General features: G+C 39.2%; 1 protein-coding gene across 2 annotated transcripts in view; it reads left to right on the forward strand.

Moving 5' to 3' along the window:
* The first annotated feature begins 8,938 nt into the window (after positions 1 to 8,938).
* LOC136864757 (zinc finger protein 184) overlaps positions 8,939 to 21,463 on the forward strand; it is a 69,666-nt gene continuing 57,141 nt past the window's right edge. For both annotated transcript variants that reach the window (XM_067142120.2, XM_067142121.2), the window contains exon 1: positions 8,939 to 9,175. In XM_067142120.2, coding sequence (XP_066998221.1) covers positions 9,023 to 9,175 — 153 coding nt within the window. In that variant the 5' untranslated portion in view covers positions 8,939 to 9,022. The remainder of the gene's footprint in view (positions 9,176 to 21,463) is intronic.

The following is a 21,463-nucleotide window of genomic DNA, read 5'->3' on the forward strand; positions in this document are numbered from 1 at the left end:
GACGAGGAGCAAAATTCGCTGCGAATCGTAAAAAAAATATATAAATGATATGAGTAAAGGAGTGGAATCGGAGGTAAGGCTTTTTGCGGATGATGTTATTCTCTATAGAGTGATAAATAAGTTACAAGATTGTGAGCAACTTCAACGTGACCTCGAAAATATTGTGAGATGGACAGCAGGCAATGGTATGTTGATAAACGGGGTTAAAAGTCAGGTTGTGAGTTTCAAAAATAGGAAAAGTCCTCTCAGTTTTAATTACTGCGTTGATGGGGTGATAGTTCCTTTTGGGGATCATTGTAAGTATCTAGGTGTTAATATAAGGAAAGATCTTCATTGGGGTAATCACATAAATGGGATTGTAAATAAAGGGTACCGATCTCTGCACATGGTTATGAGGGTGTTTAGGGGTTGTAGTAAGGATGTAAAGGAGAGGGCATATAAGTCTCTGGTAAGACCCCAACTAGTGTATGGGACCCTCACCAGGATTACCTGATTCAAGAACTGGAAAAAATCGAAAGAAAAGCAGCTCGATTTGTTCTGAGCGATTTCCGACAAAAGAGTAGCGTTACAAAAATGTTGCAATGTTTGGGTTGGGAAGAATTGAGAGAAAGAAGAAGAGCTGCTCGTCTAAGTGGTATGTTCCGAGCTGTCAGCGGAGAGATGGCGTGGAATGACATTAGTAGACGAATAAGTTTGAATGGCGTTTATAAAAGTAGGAAAGATCACAATATGAAGATAAAGTTGGAATTCAAGAGGACAAACTGGGGCAAATATTCGTTTATAGGGAGGGGAGTTAGGGATTGGAATAACTTACCAAGGGAGATGTTCAATACATTTCCAATTTCTTTGAAATCATTTCGGAAAAGGCTAGAAAAGCAACACATAGGGAATCTGCCACCCGGGCGACTGCCCTAAATGCAGATCAGTTTTGATTGATTGATTGATTGATTGATTGATTGATTGATTGATTGATTGATTGATTGATTGATTGATTGATTGTTTTCTTGACACGACATAAGCCCGTAAGCCCATATCATGCCTACAATATGTGTTCTTTGATCTGTCCGGAGAATATATGATTAAATATACCGGTACTGTAACTGAATTGATGCTGCATGCTATTTTGCTGTGTATAATTGAACGGGAAGAAGATAAAAACTATTAACAGGGAACAACAATCTATATCAAACTAAAAAGAATATGCATGCAATTTTTAAAAGGTAATAACTCGTTACTCTCTGGGGTCACGTCTCAGTGCCAAGGATGGCACAGCTCCATCTTGTGTTCGCCCCATTGGCATTGTAGTTATTACGATGTCGTTGATGATGCTTGTTGTTTAAAGGGGCCTAACAGAGCAAAAAACTGACGTTTCTTGTATTGCTGATCTCAATTATAGTTCTATAAAAATTCAACAAACTAACTCCCAGGTCTCTCCAAATAAGAAGGCGCTTAAGAAGCAGATCAAGAGTCTTCCAAAAAAGGTACGGCGAAAATCATAAAAAATTAAGTACCGTACTGTAAAATATAATTTTAAAACTGACTGATGATAATCTTACTAATGAACATTCTGCAGTTGTTTTGAACAGTGAATTTTCTGGAGTAGGCCTGGATCTTTTTGATAAACAGCTAATAAATGGGTCTAGATTTTCAAACGGTAGGAGATATTCAGACGAGGCCATTGAATTTGCACTTAATGCTAACGTCTATTCCCCAAGAGCTTATGAAATGAAATGTATGGCTTTTAGTGCCGGGATATCCCAGGACGGGTTCGGCTCACCAGGTGCAGGTCTTTCTATTTGACTCCCGTAGGCGACCTGCGCGTCGTGATGAGGACTAAATGATGATGAGGACAACACATACACCCAGCCCCCGTGTCATTGGAATCAACCAATTAAGTTTAAAATCCCCGACCCGGCCGGGAATCGAACCCAAGTACATATGAGTATTTGAGACAGATTTTCACTCTGCCTGCACAAAGTTCATTAGGAGATTGGGTGGGTTCTGTGCGGTGCATTTCCGGCTTCTTTTCTGACGTTTCACTAGTATTATTGAAATTCAAAGTTCTGAAGAAGAAGCATTATTAGCAGACAGCATGTACATAAAGGAAGGAACTGTCTATAATCCGGCTTCGGGGCAATATGAAGGATTCGCATATTATTTAAATATTGACATTGAAGGACCCGTTAATTTTGCTACACAGGCGTTACTTTTCATGTTGGCTGGTTTGAGGAAATTTCGGAAGTGTCCAATTGCATATTTCCTTTTGAATAAAATCCAGGTACAAATCTAGCAAGTTTAATCATGGTTTGCCTAACTTTAACACCAGAATATGGTATGCGTTTTTTCACGTACTTGTGATTGGTGTAATGTAAAATTTGAAGCTCTGAAGCAACCAGCGTGTCGATTTGGGAATACTACGATGGACACAAAACATTACTTCAGTCACCCCGTGTTACTGTACAATGTATATTTATTTTTTGATGCATGCCATGTTCCCAAGCTCGCAGCAATTCCCTTGGTGGCTTAAATAAGTTGCATGACTCAGGTGGCAATGTTACAAAATGGGATCATATTGTAGGTGTGTTTGAGATCCAAGATTCAGAACAAATGAAGTTGGGTAACAAATTGGTTGTGGAGCACATTCAGTTTCATAAACACACGATGAAGGTTAAAGTAGCTGCACAAACCTTGAGTTCATCAATTGCTGTTGAACTGCTCTTCTTAAAGAATTTAATTATCAGAATTTTTTTAGATTCTGATGGCATTGTTCTGTTTATACAGATTTTTGTTAGGCTTCTTGACCTGCTGAATTCCAAACATCATTATGCTCCTGGCTTTTAAAAGCCAATTTCTGGAGATAATTTAATTATGATGATAAAGTTAATTGATGAATCGATTAAGTATCTCCAAGGTGTGAAGTCCCCTGACAGTTAGCTACTGATAACCCAGAGAAGGAAAAATGCTTGTGCTCGTATTTGGTGTTTCTTCACTGAGTCTCAAAATCGTTGGTATTAATTACTGACCACAGAAATGGATAGATATTTCTACTTACTTACTTAGAGTTTTCACAAAATCGTCTTGAGCTATTGTTTCCATGTATCAGAGGCAAGAATTTTTTCAATAACAATCCTGATGTTGTTCAGCTGAAGGCAAGTTTGAGAAGAATTTTTGTTAGGAATGCCATTTTGCCCTCAAAGTGTTCCAACTGTTTGACTTTCGGTTCAGATCCAGTTAATGCTTTCATTCGGCTAATATGAAGGAGATTTTAAATATTTTCGGAAAATGTACTCACTGAACAACCGATGTAAGCATTTGAAATTCTCTGTAACTTACAGACTGTAACCATAACAGTTTACATAGAAGCAATTTTCTGCTGTATTTGTGATTATATTATAAGGCAGTTCTACCTTGTGATAGTACATATATCACACCCCCGAATTATATGTAGAAGGTAGAGATATTATTGTCAGTATTCGATTTATTATATTATTATTATTATTATTATTATTATTATTATTATTATTATTATTATTATTATTATTATTATTATTATTATTATTATTATTATTATTATTATCGGTATTTCATTTGTATGTTTTGTCATTTATATTGGTAAGCTGGAAGATATCCACATATGTAGGTATGAGTAATTTGTTTTGCATGAGTCGGAAAACATTGCTTTAATAACTCTGGTAATTTGAATGAGTCATATGGCTGCCCCAGTGTTTGTTGTGATGTACTTGTGTCAGGAAATTCCATTAGTCATGTATATATCCCAGCCTGATGAGATGAGCTTGTTGTTGTATTAGGAAAGTTTGGTGATTCATGGAATATACCCCAGAGTTTGTTATTGTCTTGGGAGGAAGAAGTAGTTCAGGGCTTGGGCTTGAGAAGAGGACCACCCATGATTGGCTGGCAAGCACCAATCCAGACGTATCATCTGAGAGGAGGGGGATGTTGATGTCTATAAAGGTTGATCATACGGCGGCAACCAAAAACATTGTAAAGAACATTGTAAGGGTGATTGTAGAGGTGATTGTAAAGGAACGAGAAGGATGATAACTACAACTACAACGACAACTGACGCACTGTACGGGAAGGAAGTGGTGCTGATACACGGTACTGGAGTGACACGGCAGCAATGGACTGGACTTCAAACGTTCGTGGAGCGTAGTCTTGTTATGTTAGTGGAAAGTGGCTGATTGTGGAGAGTGCTTGCGCATTAAGTATTGTAGCACTTGTGGCGGCCTAGCATTATATGTTGGTGAAAGCTATCTCAGACTTTCCATAATTTATGTTGAGGATCGACAGACGTGTGTATATATCTTTACAACAAGTGTTAAAATATGTGAACACAGAAGTACAAGGTACAGTATCTGTGTGATGTGATAACTGCCGATTATGAGAATCGGTGAAGGGTATTTATCTTCATACATGTACATTGTTCATCGGACCATCTACAAATGGTAGCTTAGTTCTCACTTTCGTTTTCCCACGGTTTTTATTATTGTTGTTGTTGTTGTAAATATGGAGTCTTCCAGCAATATTTTATGTGTGTATTATATGTATAATGTTGTATGTTGATGAGGTGCTCATGCACGGAATTTGTTCAGAATATAGTTAGCTATTTTAGAATCAGTGTTATTGATGAACCTAGGTGCAGTTCCTACCTAATTAGTCGTTTTCAGGAGGTTAGGTAAGGCCTGCAGCAGATGTACCAGTACGCAGCATTATGTACACGCCCTGGGATATACAGTTTATCATGCTCTTATCTAAATTCGAGGGATCCATTCTGGTGAACTCTGGCGCCCATACTACGGACATTTCGGTTAATTATGCTTATTAATTTTATTAAGATTTTGAGTAATTTTATTTATATATTTTTATTTTATTATTATTATTTATTATTTATTCATCGAAAGAAGTTACAACCTTAACTGGATTGTGAAATTTGTTTCAAAGCATTACTCTGGACTACTGCAACCCCATAGTTATTACCCAGTTACTACAACTTGTTCTTTCATGGAGTGAAAGAATAGGGGTGGGTTAATTAAACCATCTGAAGATATGTGTGTTTGAGTCATCAGTCCATAGACTGGTTTGATGCAGCCTTCATGCCACCCTATCCTGTGCTAACTTTACATTTCTACGTAACTAATGCTTCCTACATCTGCTCTAATCTGCTTGTCATATTCATACCTTGGTCTACCCCCACTGTTCTTACACACTACACTTCCTTCAAAAACGAACTGAACAAGTCCTGGGTATCTTAAGATTTGTCCTATCATTCTATCTATTCTTCTCGTCAAATTTAGCCAAATCGATCGCCTCTCGCCAATTCGATACAGTATCCCTTCGTTTGTGATTCGATCTATCCATCTCGCCTTCAGCATTCTTCTGTAACGCCACATTTCAAAAGCTTCCATTCTCTTCCTTTCTGAGCTAGTTATCGTCAATTTTTCACTTCCATACAATGCCACGCTCCACACTAAAGTCTTCAAAAATATCTTTCTAATTCCTATATCAATGTTTGCAGTGAGCAAATTTCTTCTCTTAAAAAAGCTTTTCTTGCTTGTGTTAATCTGCATTTTACGTCCTCCTTTTTCTGCCATCGTTAGTTATTTTACTACCCAAGTAACAATATTCATCTACTTCCTTTAAGACTTCATTTCCTAATTTAACATTTGCTGCATTACTTGCCTTCGTTCGACTGCACTCCATTACATTTGTTTTGCACTTATTTATTTTCATCTTGTACTCCTTACCCAAGACTTTGTCCATACCATTCAGCAGCTTCCTTGGATTGTGATTCCCTTTCCAAATTACTCTTTGATTTCCTTTACTGCCTGTTCTATGTAAATACTGAAAAGGAGGGGGACAAACTGTAGCCTTGCCTTACTCCTTTCTGGATCGATGCTTTCTTTTCAAAGCCCTCGATTCTTATCACTGCAGCCTGATTTTTATACAGATTGTAGACAATTCTTCATTCTCGGTATGTGATCCCTATCACCTTCAGAATCTTAAATAGCTTGGTCAAATCAACATTATCGAATGCTTTTTCTAGATCTACGAATGCAATGTACGTGGGCTTGTCCTTCTTGATTCGTCCTCTAAGTTCAGACGTAAAGTCAGCATTGCTTCACGTACTCCTACATTTCTTCTGAAGCCAAACTGATCTTCTCCCGACTCAGCTTCAATTTGATTTTCCAGTCTTCTGTAAACAATACGTGTTAAAATTTTGCAGGCATGAGATACTAAACTAATGGTGCGATAGTTTTCACACCTGTCAGCACCGGCTTTCTTGGCAATAGGTATAACAACATTCTGCCAAAAATCGGATGGGACTTCTCCTGTCTCATACATCTTACACACTAAATGGAATAACTTTGCCATGCTGCTTTCTCCTGAGGCAGTCAGTAATTCAGAGGGAATGTCATCAATTCCAGGTGCCTTGTTCCTATGTAGGTCGCTCACAACTCTGTCAAACTCTGACCTCAAAATTGGGTCTCCCATTTCATCAGCATCGACAGCCTCTTCTTGTTCCAGAACCAAATTATCTACATCTTCACCTTGATACAACTGTTGGATATGATCCTGCCATCTCTCTGCTTTGTCTTCTTTCCCTAAAAGTGGCTTTCATCTGAGCTCTTGATATTCATACACCTAGATTTCCTTTGTCCAAAGGTTTCCTTGATTTTCCTGTATGCAGCATCTACCTTTCCTAGGACCATACAACTTTCGACACCCTTGCATTTCTCCTTTAGCCATTCTTCCTTAGCTACCTTGCACTTTCTATGCACTTCATTCTTTAATCACCTGTATTCGTTTCTGCCCTCTTCATTTCTAGCATTCGTTCATCAATCAGGTCTAGTATCTCCTGAGTTATCCACTGATTCTTAGTTGATCTTTTCATCCTTCCTAACATTTTTTCAGCAGCCCTGCTGACTTCATTTTTCATGACAGTCCACTGTTCCTCTATTATGTTTCCTTCAGCCTTTCCATTTAGTCCAGTTGCAACATGTTCCTTGAAACGATCCCTCACACTCTATTCTTTCAACTTGTCTAGATCCCATCTTTTTGCATTCTTTCCTTTCTTCAAGTTTTTCAGCTTCAGATGGCATTTCATGACCAACAAGTTGTGGTCAGAGTTTTGCAATCCAACACCTGGTTTCTGAATCTCTGCCTAATCATAATGAAGTCTATTTGATACCTTCCAGTGTCTCCCGGTCTCGTCCACGTATAAAGCCGTCCTTTGTGGTGTGTGAACCAAGTATTGGCAAGGACTAAATTATCATCAGTACAGAATTCAACCAGCCGACTTCCTCTTTTGTTCCTTTGTCCCAATCGAATTCTTCTACTGTATTTCCTTCTCTTCCTTGGCATACCGCTGTATTCCAGTCTCCCATCACAATTAGATTCTCGTCACCTTTTACATATTGTATTACATCTCCTATCTCACTCATCATATGTTCTTTCTATTTCCTCATCATCCACTGAGCTAGTAGGCATGTAGTGAATGTTATTTGTGAACAAATGTTCAGGTTGTTCGTTTCTTGTACAGAGGGATATTTCATAAGTAATAAAAAGGAAGCTTGATATTTTGTTGCCAAGTACTGCCATTAACTATTTGTTTCTGAAATGTCAGCAACATTTAAAACATTATTGGACGTATACGTAAAGTCTAGCAAATGCTTTTGCTACCTCCTTCGTAAACATATGCTGGATTAAGTATGAATAAAATAATCTAGCAGTTGCTTTATTTACTGGTATTTACTTGCTAGCAATCATTACCTTAATTTTCCAACAAATGCTGAATTCTACATGATAAAAATCCTAGCATGTGCTAGTACTAATTTTGAATTATTTTATTTTCAATATGATGGCAATGTAGCCATCTTCCTAACACCTCTCCTTGGGTCACTGCAGTGTGCTAGAAAGTCTTTGGCTACATGGCCATCATATGGTGGGAAATTCAAAATTATTTTTCTTCTTCCTACATTTTATTTCTTTTTCATAAAATTTAGCAAACATTGAACACCCCTAAAATTTTAATACACATTTTTTAAATGACTTTTAGTAATAACTGATTGATTTCTACCTGGTACACCTGCTTGTATAACAAAATTCAGAAAACTGGCTCAAACCGTTTTCAAGTTATTATTTATTTTGTTATAAATATGTGCCTTTTTTAACGCGTGCCTTAACTTACAAAACTACCTTAAATTGGGAATGGTGGAGCTAGATACCTCTGGTTTTCATTAATGGGTGGCATTTCTGCTGTACTTTCAGCTCCAGTGCCAAAAAATGTATGTTAGGACAATGTTTAAGGCCTGTAGAAGATTATCTGCTTTCGACAGGTGTCCTTAAACTTTTTCCAGCACTGTATATAGTGTATTTGCTAATACAGAAGTGGTTCAAAGAAAAACATGTGGCTTCAGGCAACACAGTGTTAAGATTTTATCATGTAAGGGACTGTGATATTGTGTAAATACTGGCCTTCATTGAAAATGAGAATATTGTGTATACAGTGCAACTATCTATGTTAAAGAGTCTGTAATACAATGGTATATTGCTCTTGTTGTTATTCACTTAATATTCCGATCCCGTATCTCCATTTCAAGTCTTCGTCATTTATTGTTTGGCTAACGTACCTTGTAAATTTCCGGACATTAATCACGGGATTTGTGTGGTTATCATTGTCAATTTCTGTTTGTAATTATAGTGGACAACCCCGTTTACGTAATGTGGAAACATGTATTTTTCCGTACAGAATGGCACCATGCCCGGCTGCACTCGTGTGCGTTGAGACCGCGCGAAGTCTTGCATCTGGGATTCTTGCCTTCGTTTGGTTTTTGAAACTGTTGGCTATCCTGCATTTTTTTCACATTTACTCGGTGAAGTTTTGTTGCTCCAAGTAATGTTATCTGAGAATGTGAGTGTGTCAGACGTCAGTTCTGTTTGCGGTTTGAATTTGTCGGTGTAGAGTTCGAATTGTGTGGCAATGATTTAAGAACTACAATTAATGATCACTACAATGGCTGGTTGCGAAGGACCCGAATATTTGCAGCAGTGCCGTTTGTGTAGACACACTAATGAAGAGTTTACGGATATTTTCGGAGAAGATGGGCTAAAACGAAATCTTGCTGGAAAAATTCGTAATTGCCTTTCTCTCATGGTGAGCCTGAAATCATCGTATACTTTTAAGCCTATCGAGATAAGTGTACATTAAGGCATAACCTTTTATGTTTTTGGTATTTCAAACATAAATGAGCCATCGGGGCAGAATTGTGGCTGGAGGATCGTTTACGTGTCTTGGACGGTGTCGTATTACTATACCATGACATTAACCACTGGGTGCATTCCAAACTGACATATTTAAGGTTCGCTCGTGTACTGAATTCACTTAGCCTATTATTTACGATGTGCAAGGTTCTGCCCATGTTATTCTCTAGAGTAGGCTATATTGACCATTTGGATTTTTGGTCTAGTTATACTAATAATGCAGTGGCATAGCCAAGGAGGAGGTTACTGGGGGGTTAGACCCCCCCTCCATGGAAATTTTACAAACAGAAAATAAGCAGAAACTGACAAACTAAATAAACATTCAGACACATAATATCGTAGAACCAACAGATCTTTTGAAGGTATTTTCTAAGAAGCCTAGAAAATTGGATTTTAGATTGTAAACTGAACATACCATTCGCTGTAAAACTTTTGACCTTGATCGTAATGTTCTTGCTCTGTGTTTTAATGTAATATTTTGTAGTGAACTGCCAGCTGAATATAAACATAATTCACTTGTAAACATAAATCCTTATAATGACGAGTCTTGCATGTGTGTACCACACACGCACAAGCACCTTCATTGTGTTCTATCATAATTTTGTAACTATAACGCTTCTGTAATAATCCGACCAGTGAGTTGATGAAAATGTGTACCGGCCGATTTGTCTATATGGTTTAGGTCACATAGCTGTTACCTTGCATTCAGGGGAGAGTGGGTTTGGACCCCACTGTCGGCACCTCTGAAGATAGTTTTGCCTGTTTTCTCATTTTCACACCAGGTAAATGGTGGGGCTGTACCTTAATCGAGCTCACAGTCCTAACCCTGTCATAAGACTTAAAACAAGCAGAAAAAAAGCTGCAGTGCAGTATCTTCAAATAGTATGCGATATGGTACATTATTATACTTGGAACAGTTTTCTCTTGTCTCTAAAGTTCACTTCTGTTTGAATTAATGTTTTGAGTGAATTTTAAACACGTAAACTTCAGAGTCCTGTCTTCTTGTTACAGAAAATATATTGTTGCCAATTAAACTCTTGTTTTACCTATCTGATTTCGTGCAGGATGTCTTGGTGAGTACACACCATTCAACCATGAATGACTGCACTCCACTTATGACTGTCTATTTATATGTCTCTCATGGCTGCTCTCTAACTGGGCAATCTTTAACTGGAACGTGCTTTAATCTGTGACAGGCTTGACTTTTCACTTTTGCTCCGCACGCTCAAGTCTCCTCAATCATTAGCTGCACACAGACAGCTTTGAACACAAGGCTGCTAATTACCATAATGCATGGTGACTGTTTTATGGTTTGATTTCCAGATGAGTGTGATACCTCACACAGTCAGTGTAGTCAATTCACATGGCTGCTCCACAGGTGAACTAATCAACACTGATAGCTAAAAATAGCAGTCACACAATGGTAACAACTCAACAGTGCTAATGACCACAACAATGCTCCTTACAACGATGACAGTTAAAACTGCTCCAACTCTATACTCACACCAACTGGTCCACACACACTGACTCCAAATCTGTCTACAGTGTACGGTAGCACACACACTGTACTGAGCGAGTTGGCCATATTGTTAGGGTCGCGCAGCTGTGAGTTTGCATTTGGGAGATAAAGGGTATGAATCCCACCAGCAGCAGCCCTATAGATGTTTTTTCTGTGGTTTTCATTTTCATACCAGGCAAATGCTGGGGCTATACCTTAATTAATGCCATGGCTGCTATCTTCCAATCTTAGCTCTTTCCATCGCCAAAAACATTCGATGTGATAGTGCAGCGTTAAAAGAGTAGCAAAAAAAGTCCTGCAACAACATTCCAACATGACGATACACCGACTCTTGTCGGACATCCACCACTCCGACACTTGATGACTACTGCTGTCCCACTATAGCCTAACTACTGACTGACTGTTTGTGGCTAGCCTCCTCCTTATATCCTGATGATGTATTACTAGTATTTTTGGGGCTCGGCCAGAGAAGAAAGATGCTCGTTTCATGTTCAAGAAGGCACACGGGGAAGCCAGAAGAAGAGAACAATACAGGGAGAGGCTGCGCCATGTCCTTGGGCTGGCTGGGAGGTCCGTGGCCCGACTTACGTCATCCCTTCCAGGATACACCAAAGAGGGATACGACAGGGCTGGCATGTAACGATATCTTTAAAATTATTTTGTCTCTCTTCCTAAGTAAACAGGGGATCAAGTAAAGTGACTGGGAAGTGTATGAATAATGTTATTGGGTTTAAGTCTGTATGAATAATGTTATTGGGTTTAAGTCCCATTAACTACTGTTACGGTCTTCGGAGACGCCGAAGTACCGGAATTTTGTTTCGCAGTCGTTCTTTATAATGTGCTGGTAAATCTACGAACACCAGTCTGACGCATTTGAGCACCTTCAAATATCACCGGACTGTGCCAGTTGGGGTCAGATGGCCAGCGCCTGAAACATCTGTGCCACTCAGTCCGGCAGGAAGTGTATTGTGGTCATTTAAGTGACACTGGAGATGTGGACGTTAGGAGACAGTTACAATGCAAATGAAGTGCGAAGGGGAATTACAAGAAGTTATACTGATTTCATTGTTCTTTTTACAGTAATCAATATAATTCAGACCTACTTCCTTGGACTGCTTTCAGCCATAAGTAATTGGCAGTCCTCAGTTACAGACTTCTAGAGGACAGGGATAGATCAAACACAGCACAGCTTGGGCGATGTCATAGATATTTGCCATGCTACACGACATGGCTGGGTTGATATCACAGCTGTTAGATATACAACACTGCACAGTTCAGGTGGTGTCACAGCGACCTACACAAGGCGCCCAACTCGGCTGGTGAAAAGATGATTGGTCGGGGTAGGTTAGGTCCATCTAGTGGCAAGACCATTGAGCTGGGGGCAAGCAAAGGGAGTTTGGCGGTGTAATCCCGAAGGGTAGAACCGTGAAGCAGCCTACAGGCCTCTAGTGGTGGTGGCAGTGGTGATGGGTTATCGCTTGCTGACGAGTGTGATTGTTTTATTCTAAACTCAGTTTTTTTGGGGTGGTTAGATGGTATTAGAGACCAATCTTGGAGCTGCAGATTCTTCTGTATTGATGACAGATATTTGGTCTGTTGGGCGATTGGCTGTGTAGTGTTGTTTTCCTTGAGAAGTTCCAGTTGTTCCCTAGCATTGCACTTGTCGGTTTCTATTTTCCGATGTTGCTGCTCAAAGCGCTGAATTCCTTCAAGACATTACAGCACCACACTGGACGATCAAGTACAATAGCAGCCAACTGTCAGTCTTAATTCGACAATTCTTTATGTAGGTATTTAGTGTATCTTTGTACTGCTTCTGTGGTCCTCTGTCATCTTTGACCAACCTTTAGCTGGGAATAGTCCGGCTAAATGTTTAGCTTGCTGGCCTTTGGTCCGTGGTGTCTCGGGTTTGATTCCCGACTGGGTCGGGGATTTTCAGCTTAATTGGTTAATTCTGATAGTTCTGGGTCTGGGTGTACTGTATATGCCCTCTTCATCATTAGAATTCATCATAGGTAGGGCCTCAAAGACGTGCAGGTCACCTATACATTGTCAACTTGAAAGACCTGCAGCAGGCCTGTTATTAGCTTGGGAATTCAGAATTCATTTTAGAAGACTGAATTCAGGTGTGTGAACAATGTGGCCTGTCCAACGGAGTTGGAGTTCGTGCTTGATGATAATGGCTTCAATACTTTTTTTTTTTTTTTAACAAGTTGCTTTACTCTGTTCTGTTTGATACAGACTAGTATTGACTAGTCACACCAGTTCAGACGGGCAGTCATCATTCAGCGTCTGCATAGCTCACAGCCGGGCTTAATTGGTCAGATGGTTAAGACGCTGGCCTTCTAACTCCAACTTGACAGGTTTGATCCTGGCTCAGTCCAGTGGTATTTCAAGGTGCTCAAATACGTCAGCCTTGTGTCGGTAGATTTACTAGCACGTAAAAGAACTCGTGCGGGACAAAATTCCGGCACCTTGGCATTTCCGAAAACTGCAAATGTAGTTAGTGGGATGTAAAGCAAATATCATTATTATTATTATTATTATTATTATTATTATTATTATTATTATTATTATTCATAGCCCAAAAGACGAAAAGTAGACACACAGCCGAACAAAAATTTCAATACTGGAAGTATGTACCTACAAAGAATTTTCCAATTATTTTTGTCCTTAAATATTTCTCTAACAGTTATAGGTTTTCGTTTTAGAGTTGAGAAGATTGACTTGAGGGCTAGCAAGAAGAAGGGCTCCGTATTGTCATACTCAAAATACAGGCACCTTTTAGCTTAATGGACTAGAGAAAACACTATGGTTTTTATTCACCCATTTGGAAACCATCTCTAATTATAGTTCAAAACGTTTTACAGTAGCATAGATATTACATTAATTGTTTAAAGCATTGATAAGGAAGCTTTTAATGGAGGAGAACAAGAATAGTTTTTCTTTTAAGAAGAATAAGAAGAGTGATTGAAGGCTATAATGAAGTTGAACTATTAGCACTTTTAGCATTTTTTTAAAAATGTGAACGTTTGGTTTTATGTAAATTGTGTTTTGTAGAATTAAGTCTTTTCTTAGGGGTTTTGGAAATGTTTAATGATCACTGAGGAAGAGAACAGATCTTGTTCTCGAAACCTGTAAAAATAATTGTGTTGACGAGGCGATGAACAGGTGAAATGTGTCGTGTTTATTCTGAAGTTCTTCAACGTTGCGGCGCTTGCTGACTGACCCATTTCTCCTTGACTTTTTATATCTCGGTTTGAATCAACCTGTGTAGAGTCTCGTATCCCTGTTCACCTTTGCTTTTGCAGTCTCGTCTTCTATCCATTAGCTTGATAATGTCCATTGTCATCCAGTTTTTGTGTTGCTTTTTTATTATTTTTTTATCAGCCTTTAGATGTGTTTGTCCCACTGAAGTAGATACATGCAGAGGGCTTCCAAACCTGAAAAATAATGACATTCATTAGATTTAAATACAGTATATGAAGTCATGTGGAATGCTAATTCAGTAGATTCAGAGCTAGTAAACGTACCTGTTACAGTTCGATTCTCTACTGTAATGCTTCTTGGTATATTTAAAGCATTCAACAGTTTATCCAAGCCATCTGTATCAAATCTAAAAGTTATCCTCGGGAGAAAAGTTGTCTATATTAAAACGTGGAAATTCCATTGATCTTATCCGTGGCCTTCCTACTGTCTCCGATAGAGATTGTAGCATCAAAATAGGAATAGCATCTTCCAGATCACCAAGTAATGTAAGCTGTATTATTTCCTCCATGTTAATACAGCTGTTTGACTGCCGTTCGTTAAGCGACCTTTGGCAAGCGGAGAGTTAAGATTTCTTCCGATTCTTCCCCGAAGTTTAGCGGACGGTCAGAAGGTGCGCGAAAGGTGTTTACGTTACGCTACAAGTTAGGGAACATACGTCATAACTGACGTGTTATAACGTTAAGCGCTTAACGAATGAGTACAGCGCAAAAACTCTCTATTGTGTATTACTTTCTACTGTCTAGTGTGCCACCGGTTATTTTCCTTTAAAATCATCAGGAAACCCCCTCATTTGACAATTTCACAATTTTATTTTGCAAACATCACTGAAAGCTACATTTTTAAAAACAGGTAGGGGCCTACATTTTAAGAATACGGTATATTTTTGCTTTAACCTCGTACAATTTGTAAACAGTATGGCCACATAATTGAGATATACTTCTTTATTAAAGCGTAATATCAAAATATGCTATGTTACTAGATTTTCGACCTATTTATTACACGTTAAAAACATTAAAATATGTTAGTATGCTGTCTGACGTGCCACTGAATTTGTGTCCGCATATCGCCTAGTGGCACGTGTCATAGGTTCGCCATCCTTGACTTAGGGCATGCGGGGGACTGAAGGCCCTCTCTTTGGATGTCTTAACCATGATGATTGTATTAGGAAATGTTAGTGGTAGTTTTCTGTCGCTTTTCACATGCCAATAGCTGCCTCTGCTGTATTTGATGGTAGCTGTTCATTTCACGTACTCGTTAACACCCATCCTTGTATTGGAATGCAGCTGCCCCATCCCAGGGTAGTATACAGGAGTGGTTTACCATTGCCTTCTCCCATGTAGTGGTCCCTATCATTGTCACCCAAGTGATCATCTACCTCAGATATTGTCCATACTGCTGCTGCCCAGTATAGGACCCACAGCTGTCCCTTACATGAGGAATAGATGCTGCTTTTGGATTCAGGTGACATTTCCTCCATCCAGGGGAAAGGGGCTCGCTCATCTGCCCAAAGCCTTGGCCCCTTTAGCTGCCACCCATAACCAGTCATTGAGAATGGCTGTATGGTCTACTCCATTACTGTAGCAAGCAGGATGTCCTGCCAGACTCCTATAGGCACGTAAAACACTGCACGAGTATATGATCATGGTAGGGGCTTGAGTTGGCTATTTGCTCTGTGCATATGTTCATATTTGTTTGATGTTGAAGTTTATGCTATCTGTTACAATCACTATCATATAGCAATTTTTAATGAAGAATTGGAAAAGAAAAAAATGGCGGACGACACGGAAGATCGTGTAGAAGATGCTCTACAATACCTAACAGATATCGCGGAACCTGAAGGTTATATGAAGAAAGAAAAGGAGGAAATCCTAAAAGTGGCGAGTGTACTAAAAAATTACTTCACTGTGCAGAAAAAGGCCCAAAAAAAAAAAAAAAAAAAAAAAAAAACAATGATGAAAACATGCCTTCAATGGAGGTTAAGGGAACACTAACAGAGAGCTTACAAGAGAAGAATGACAGCTGTGTAGCAGGACAAGTGGCGCCATCTAGCGATCAAGAACAAGAGTTAACAAGAGGCACTCTGCACACGCTGCCACCTACCTGAGAAATGGCAGATGATCTGAACCCCGAGCTACATCGAACACTAGAATACAAAATTACCGATAAAATCAACAATCAAGTGAGAGCAATTATAGAAGACATCACTCACAATATCAAAAATATGATTAAAGAGGATATAGCAGCTGCAAAGCAGCAGAATCCTGTGCCATTGAAATTTATAAGAATAAATAAGAACGATATCATACGAGAGAGAATCAACAGTCTCACGGAGGAGAGTAGTGGAAGGGGAAAACGCTCCACCTGGGAGCAAGAACCACAGCCGTATGCAGAAGTATCGCATCAACACCAAGAACATCATCAGACAACGGATGAACAAGACGAGGAAAATGGACAAGACAAACCCACAAAAGGCACAGACATCCGGAAAGACAGCAACAAACCATGAACTGTACAGGAGCGAAGGACGATGACTTACAAGCAGAAGAAAAGAGGGCCTGGCTGTATGTGGGAAGACTAAAACAGGAGACAATGAAAGATGCCGTAAAAAGATTCCTAGCCAAAAAGGGAAACACAATGTTACTTGCGAAGAGATAGAAACAAGATACAGAACCAAAGCTTTCAAGGTAGGAATACCTTTCAACTTCCTTGAAAGTGCAAACAAGAGGGAATTCTGGCCAACAGGAGTAACAGACGCTACCGTTTCATTCGGTTTTTTGCATTGACACAGGGACATCACTTGAATGAAACAACTCAGAAGCTCTCGGAAATTACAAGACTCGGAGAAATCGATGGGAGAAGCATGAAAACAATGTTATGGAACGTAGAAGGATTAAAGAGCGCAGCATGCATAGCTCCACCAGACTTTCTTGAAGGATATGATGCAGCTATTCACGGAAACCTTTCTCACAGACCATTGGCAGCACCCGGAATACTATAGCATACACCTGCTAGCGAAACAAGGAGAAAGAGGAAGACCCAAAGGAGGAATAACAGTCCTTCTTAAACCGTGGATAACACCAATTGTATCGACCTCGGAGCAGAACCACTCCATTCTAATAGAGAGAAAATACATCACAGTATTAGCAACCTACTTTCAGCCAAATGCAACGGCTATAGATATAACAGACGAATTGGGTCAACAAATAACACAGAGCAAGAAAGACATCCCTCTAGTTATTGCAGGGGATTTAAATTGTCGGTTGGACATACCAAATCACAAAACAAAATTAGTAATAGACTCACTGCAAGAAGAAGGTTTCAACCTGCTAAGCGCCACCAATGTCCCTACATGTATTTGCTGCAACGGCAAAAGCACTATAGACATCGCCCTCATAAGAGGAGAAATAAAAGGGGATATCAATCCGCTTTGGAGCGCGTACCACACATCAATAAGAAAACACATTCCAATGAGCATCGACATACAAAGTGAATGGAAGTCAAAGAAAAAACAAGAAAGGAGACCACTCTCAAGGAAATTAGATGTTAGAAAAGTGGAAGAATGCCAAGAACAGATGGAACAAATCAAAATACTAATCAACAACTCAAATGTAGAGGAAGCAGTACATGAACTGGAGAAACTCTTTAACACAAGCAGCCAGCCCCAGGAAAGTGCGAAGAGGAAAAGCATGGTTCGATCAAGAGTGCTTTCTATTAAAGAAAGAGGTGCTTCAAGCTCTACACCGACTAAAATTGGACATCGAGAATCATACACTCTTTCAGACATACACTGAGAAAAGAAGATGCAGTTAAAATTGAAATAATTGAAAAATAAATTCAACCTATTCAATACAAAAGAATAAGAAATGTAATAAATTACATTCTCATTTAATACTGTGATGTATTTCACTACATTTCTTATTCTTTTGTATTGAATAGGTTGAATTTATTTTTCAATGATTTCAATTTTAACTGTGATATTCTTCAATACGGAACAATGAAATTTTTAATTTTAAAAGAAGATGCTACGAAACACTAATACGGGAGAAGAAAGCGGCGTACAGGGAAGAAGGAAGAAGAATAGTTGCGGAAGCCAGGAGAGACCCATTCATAGCAATCCGCCCTCGAAAGCAGGCACTGACCCACTGTATCAGCATGGAGGAATGGACGAGACATTTCAAAGAAGGAACACCGGAAACCAACCAAGTGCATACAACGCATGAGACGGCAGCATGGTCTCCACTTACTACAACTGAGGTTCAAAACATTATTGAATCCACAAAAAAGAAAAAAAGCTGAAGGACCGGATATGATATACAAGGAATACCTTAAAGACACGGCTCATTTACTAGCTCCAATTTGGACAAAACTTTATAATAAATGCATAGAAACAGCCAAAATCTCAGATCAGTGGAGACAATCATTAGTAAAGGTAATCTTCAAAGGGAAAGGAGACCCGAAGGACAAATAAATACAGAGGGATAGCCCTGGAAAACAATCCTTTTAAGGTATTCACAAAACTAATCATAGAAAGAATAACAGACACAGTAGAAGAGCACCTCTCAGAATCTCAATTCCAGTTTAGGACAGGAAGATCCACTCTCGCAGCAGTGGAACTACTGCTAAATAACATGTGGGAAGCCATCGAAAGGAAGGAAAAATACTATACAATCTTTATAGACTTCACTAAAGCCTTTGATCTCCTGGACCGAGCATTAGTACAAAGGAAGCTCGAGGAAACTCTGGGAAGAGACAGCGTCTGGACAAGAATTCTAAACTCCATAAATGAATGGAATAAGACAAGGATCTCGGACAGCCTAGACCTTTCAGAACCAATAATTCAAACAAATTAAGTACTCCAAGGGGACCCACTAAGCCCTCTGCTGTTCATCGTGGCAGCAAAGGACATTATGGAAATTGCACAAAATAAAGATGTAGCTGCATATGGCTATGCGGATGTTATTGTGATTGGCTCAGAAAGCTTAAGGAAACTGCAGAACACTATAGACGAAGTGGGAAAATGGTGCATTGAACACAAGTTCGTAATTAACAATAAAAAGACGGAAATGATGTTCAGATCAGGAGGGCAAATACCAAAATCGACAAGAATCACCTTAGAAGAATACAAATATCTAGGGATAACATTCCAGCCATCTGCAAAATGCTTCACTAAGCACACAGTAGAGAAAGCGACACAAGCAATTAGAGCGATAAACAAAATAAGCTTCATCAGAACACTAAATCTTGACACAGCAGTGGCGCTCTTCAAATCTAGTCGTTCCAATACTTACATGTGGGATTGAAATTTTATGGACACATCTGAATGAAAAGAACTGAGCAACACTGGAAAGAGTTAAAGCAACATACATCAAAAGAGCAATCAGAGTGGCAAAAGCAACAAGATCCAGGCTAGTCTACCTTCTTGTGCGGGGAAACTTTTCTCATAGAGGATTTAAGGACAATGTACCCCTTATCTAACACAACGGCATCGGAGAACCTACTAAGAACACTAGTAAGTAATAAGGAAAAGAGAAGTAGTACCCACGGAATTCTATGGAACTAGGGCCATGATCGATCGTACATGGACAGCAACAAATTTTGAGACGAGGCACATGTTTTCAAGACTTGCAGTACATGGTTTGCACCATGTCATTTGCGAAAACCCAACATATCACGAACCGCCAGACTCATGCAAGTGTACATTATGTGGACAGTTATGTGAACGATATCGCTTAGAATTCTTCAACAAGAGGACTAGATCGGAGACTATGCGACCAATGGTGCAAGTGTTAAAATTGTTATAACACCTTTCACTTATGTACGGCTATTTTGCTGCTATAAATGTTTTATTTAATGAAGAATTGGAACTTTGGTTGATTTCAGATGATCTATTCTACGTTTATACAAATTGCAATGTATTTGCTTGAGTGCATTTACATTGTCCTATATTTCTTTCAGCAGGGACAGGATCTAGATTTTGATGAAATGCATGGTGGAATATTATGGCAGGAACTGTTGCAAGCAATTTATCCATGGAAAGCTCATCTGCTTTGAGTAAAGAATCCTCATTGTAGTACTGAGTACGAGCAACGATTCGGGAAGTATGCTGCTCCAATGGTACTGATGCTTGATCAGCATCTGGCAACTTCACACTTGCCCTTTTTATTGTTTCAGTAATCTTTTTACTGGAATGGCACATGTGGCTCATCTCAAATTTTGCAGAAGTGGCGCTACAGGAACATTTTGAGAGAGTAGAGTTCCCAGAGACCGCACCTTATTTATTAGTTGCAATTCTTCAAAGGGAAAGGAGACCCGAAGGACAAATAAATACAGAGGAATAGCCCTGGAAAACAATCCTTTTAAGGTATTCACAAAACTAATCATAGAAAGAATAACAGACACAGTAGAAGAGCACCTCCCAGAATCTCAATTCCAGTTTAGGACAGGAAGATCCACTCTCGCAGTAGTGGAACTACTGCTAAATAACATGTGGGAAGCCATCGAAAGGAAGGAAAAATACTATACAATCTTTATAGACTTCACTAAAGCCTTTGATCTCCTGGACTGAGCATTAGTACAAAGGAAGCTCGAGGAAACTCTGGGAAGAGACAGCGTCTGGACAAGAATTCTAAACTCCATAAATGAATGGAATAAGACAAGGATCTCGGTCAGCCTAGACCTTTCAGAACCAATAATTCAAACAAATTAAGTACTCCAAGGGGACCTACTAAGCCCTCTGCTGTTCGTCGTGGCAGCAAAGGACATTAGGGAAATTGCACAAAATAAAGATGTAGCTGCATACGGCTATGCGGATGTTATTGTGATTGGCTCAGAAAGCTTAAGGAAACTGCAGAACACTATAGACGAAGTGGGAAAATGGTGCATTGAACACAAGTTCGTAATTAACAATAAAAAGACGGAAATGGTGTTCAGATCAGGAGGGCAAATACCAAAATCGACAAGAATCACCTTAGAAGAATACAAATATCTAGGGATAACATTCCAGCCGTCTGCAAAATGCTTCACTAAGCACACAGTAGAGAAAGCGACACAAGCAATTAGAGCAATAAAAAAAATAAGCTTCATCAGAACACTAAATCTTGACACAGCAGTGGCGCTCTTCAAATCTAGTCGTTCCAATACTTACATGTGGGATTGAAATTTTATGGATACATCTGAATGAAAAGAACTTAGCAACACTGGAAAGAGTTAAAGCAACATACATCAAAAGAGTAATCAGAGTGGCAAAAGCAACAAGATCCAGGCTAGTCTACCTTCTCGTGCGGGGAAACTTTTCTCATAGAGGATTTAAGGACAATGTACCCCTTATCTAACACAACGGCATCGGAGAACCTACTAAGAACACTAGTAAGTAATAAGGAAAAGAGAAGTAGT

Source organism: Anabrus simplex, chromosome 2, assembly GCF_040414725.1.
Source record: "Anabrus simplex isolate iqAnaSimp1 chromosome 2, ASM4041472v1, whole genome shotgun sequence".
Taxonomy (NCBI): domain Eukaryota; kingdom Metazoa; phylum Arthropoda; class Insecta; order Orthoptera; family Tettigoniidae; genus Anabrus; species Anabrus simplex.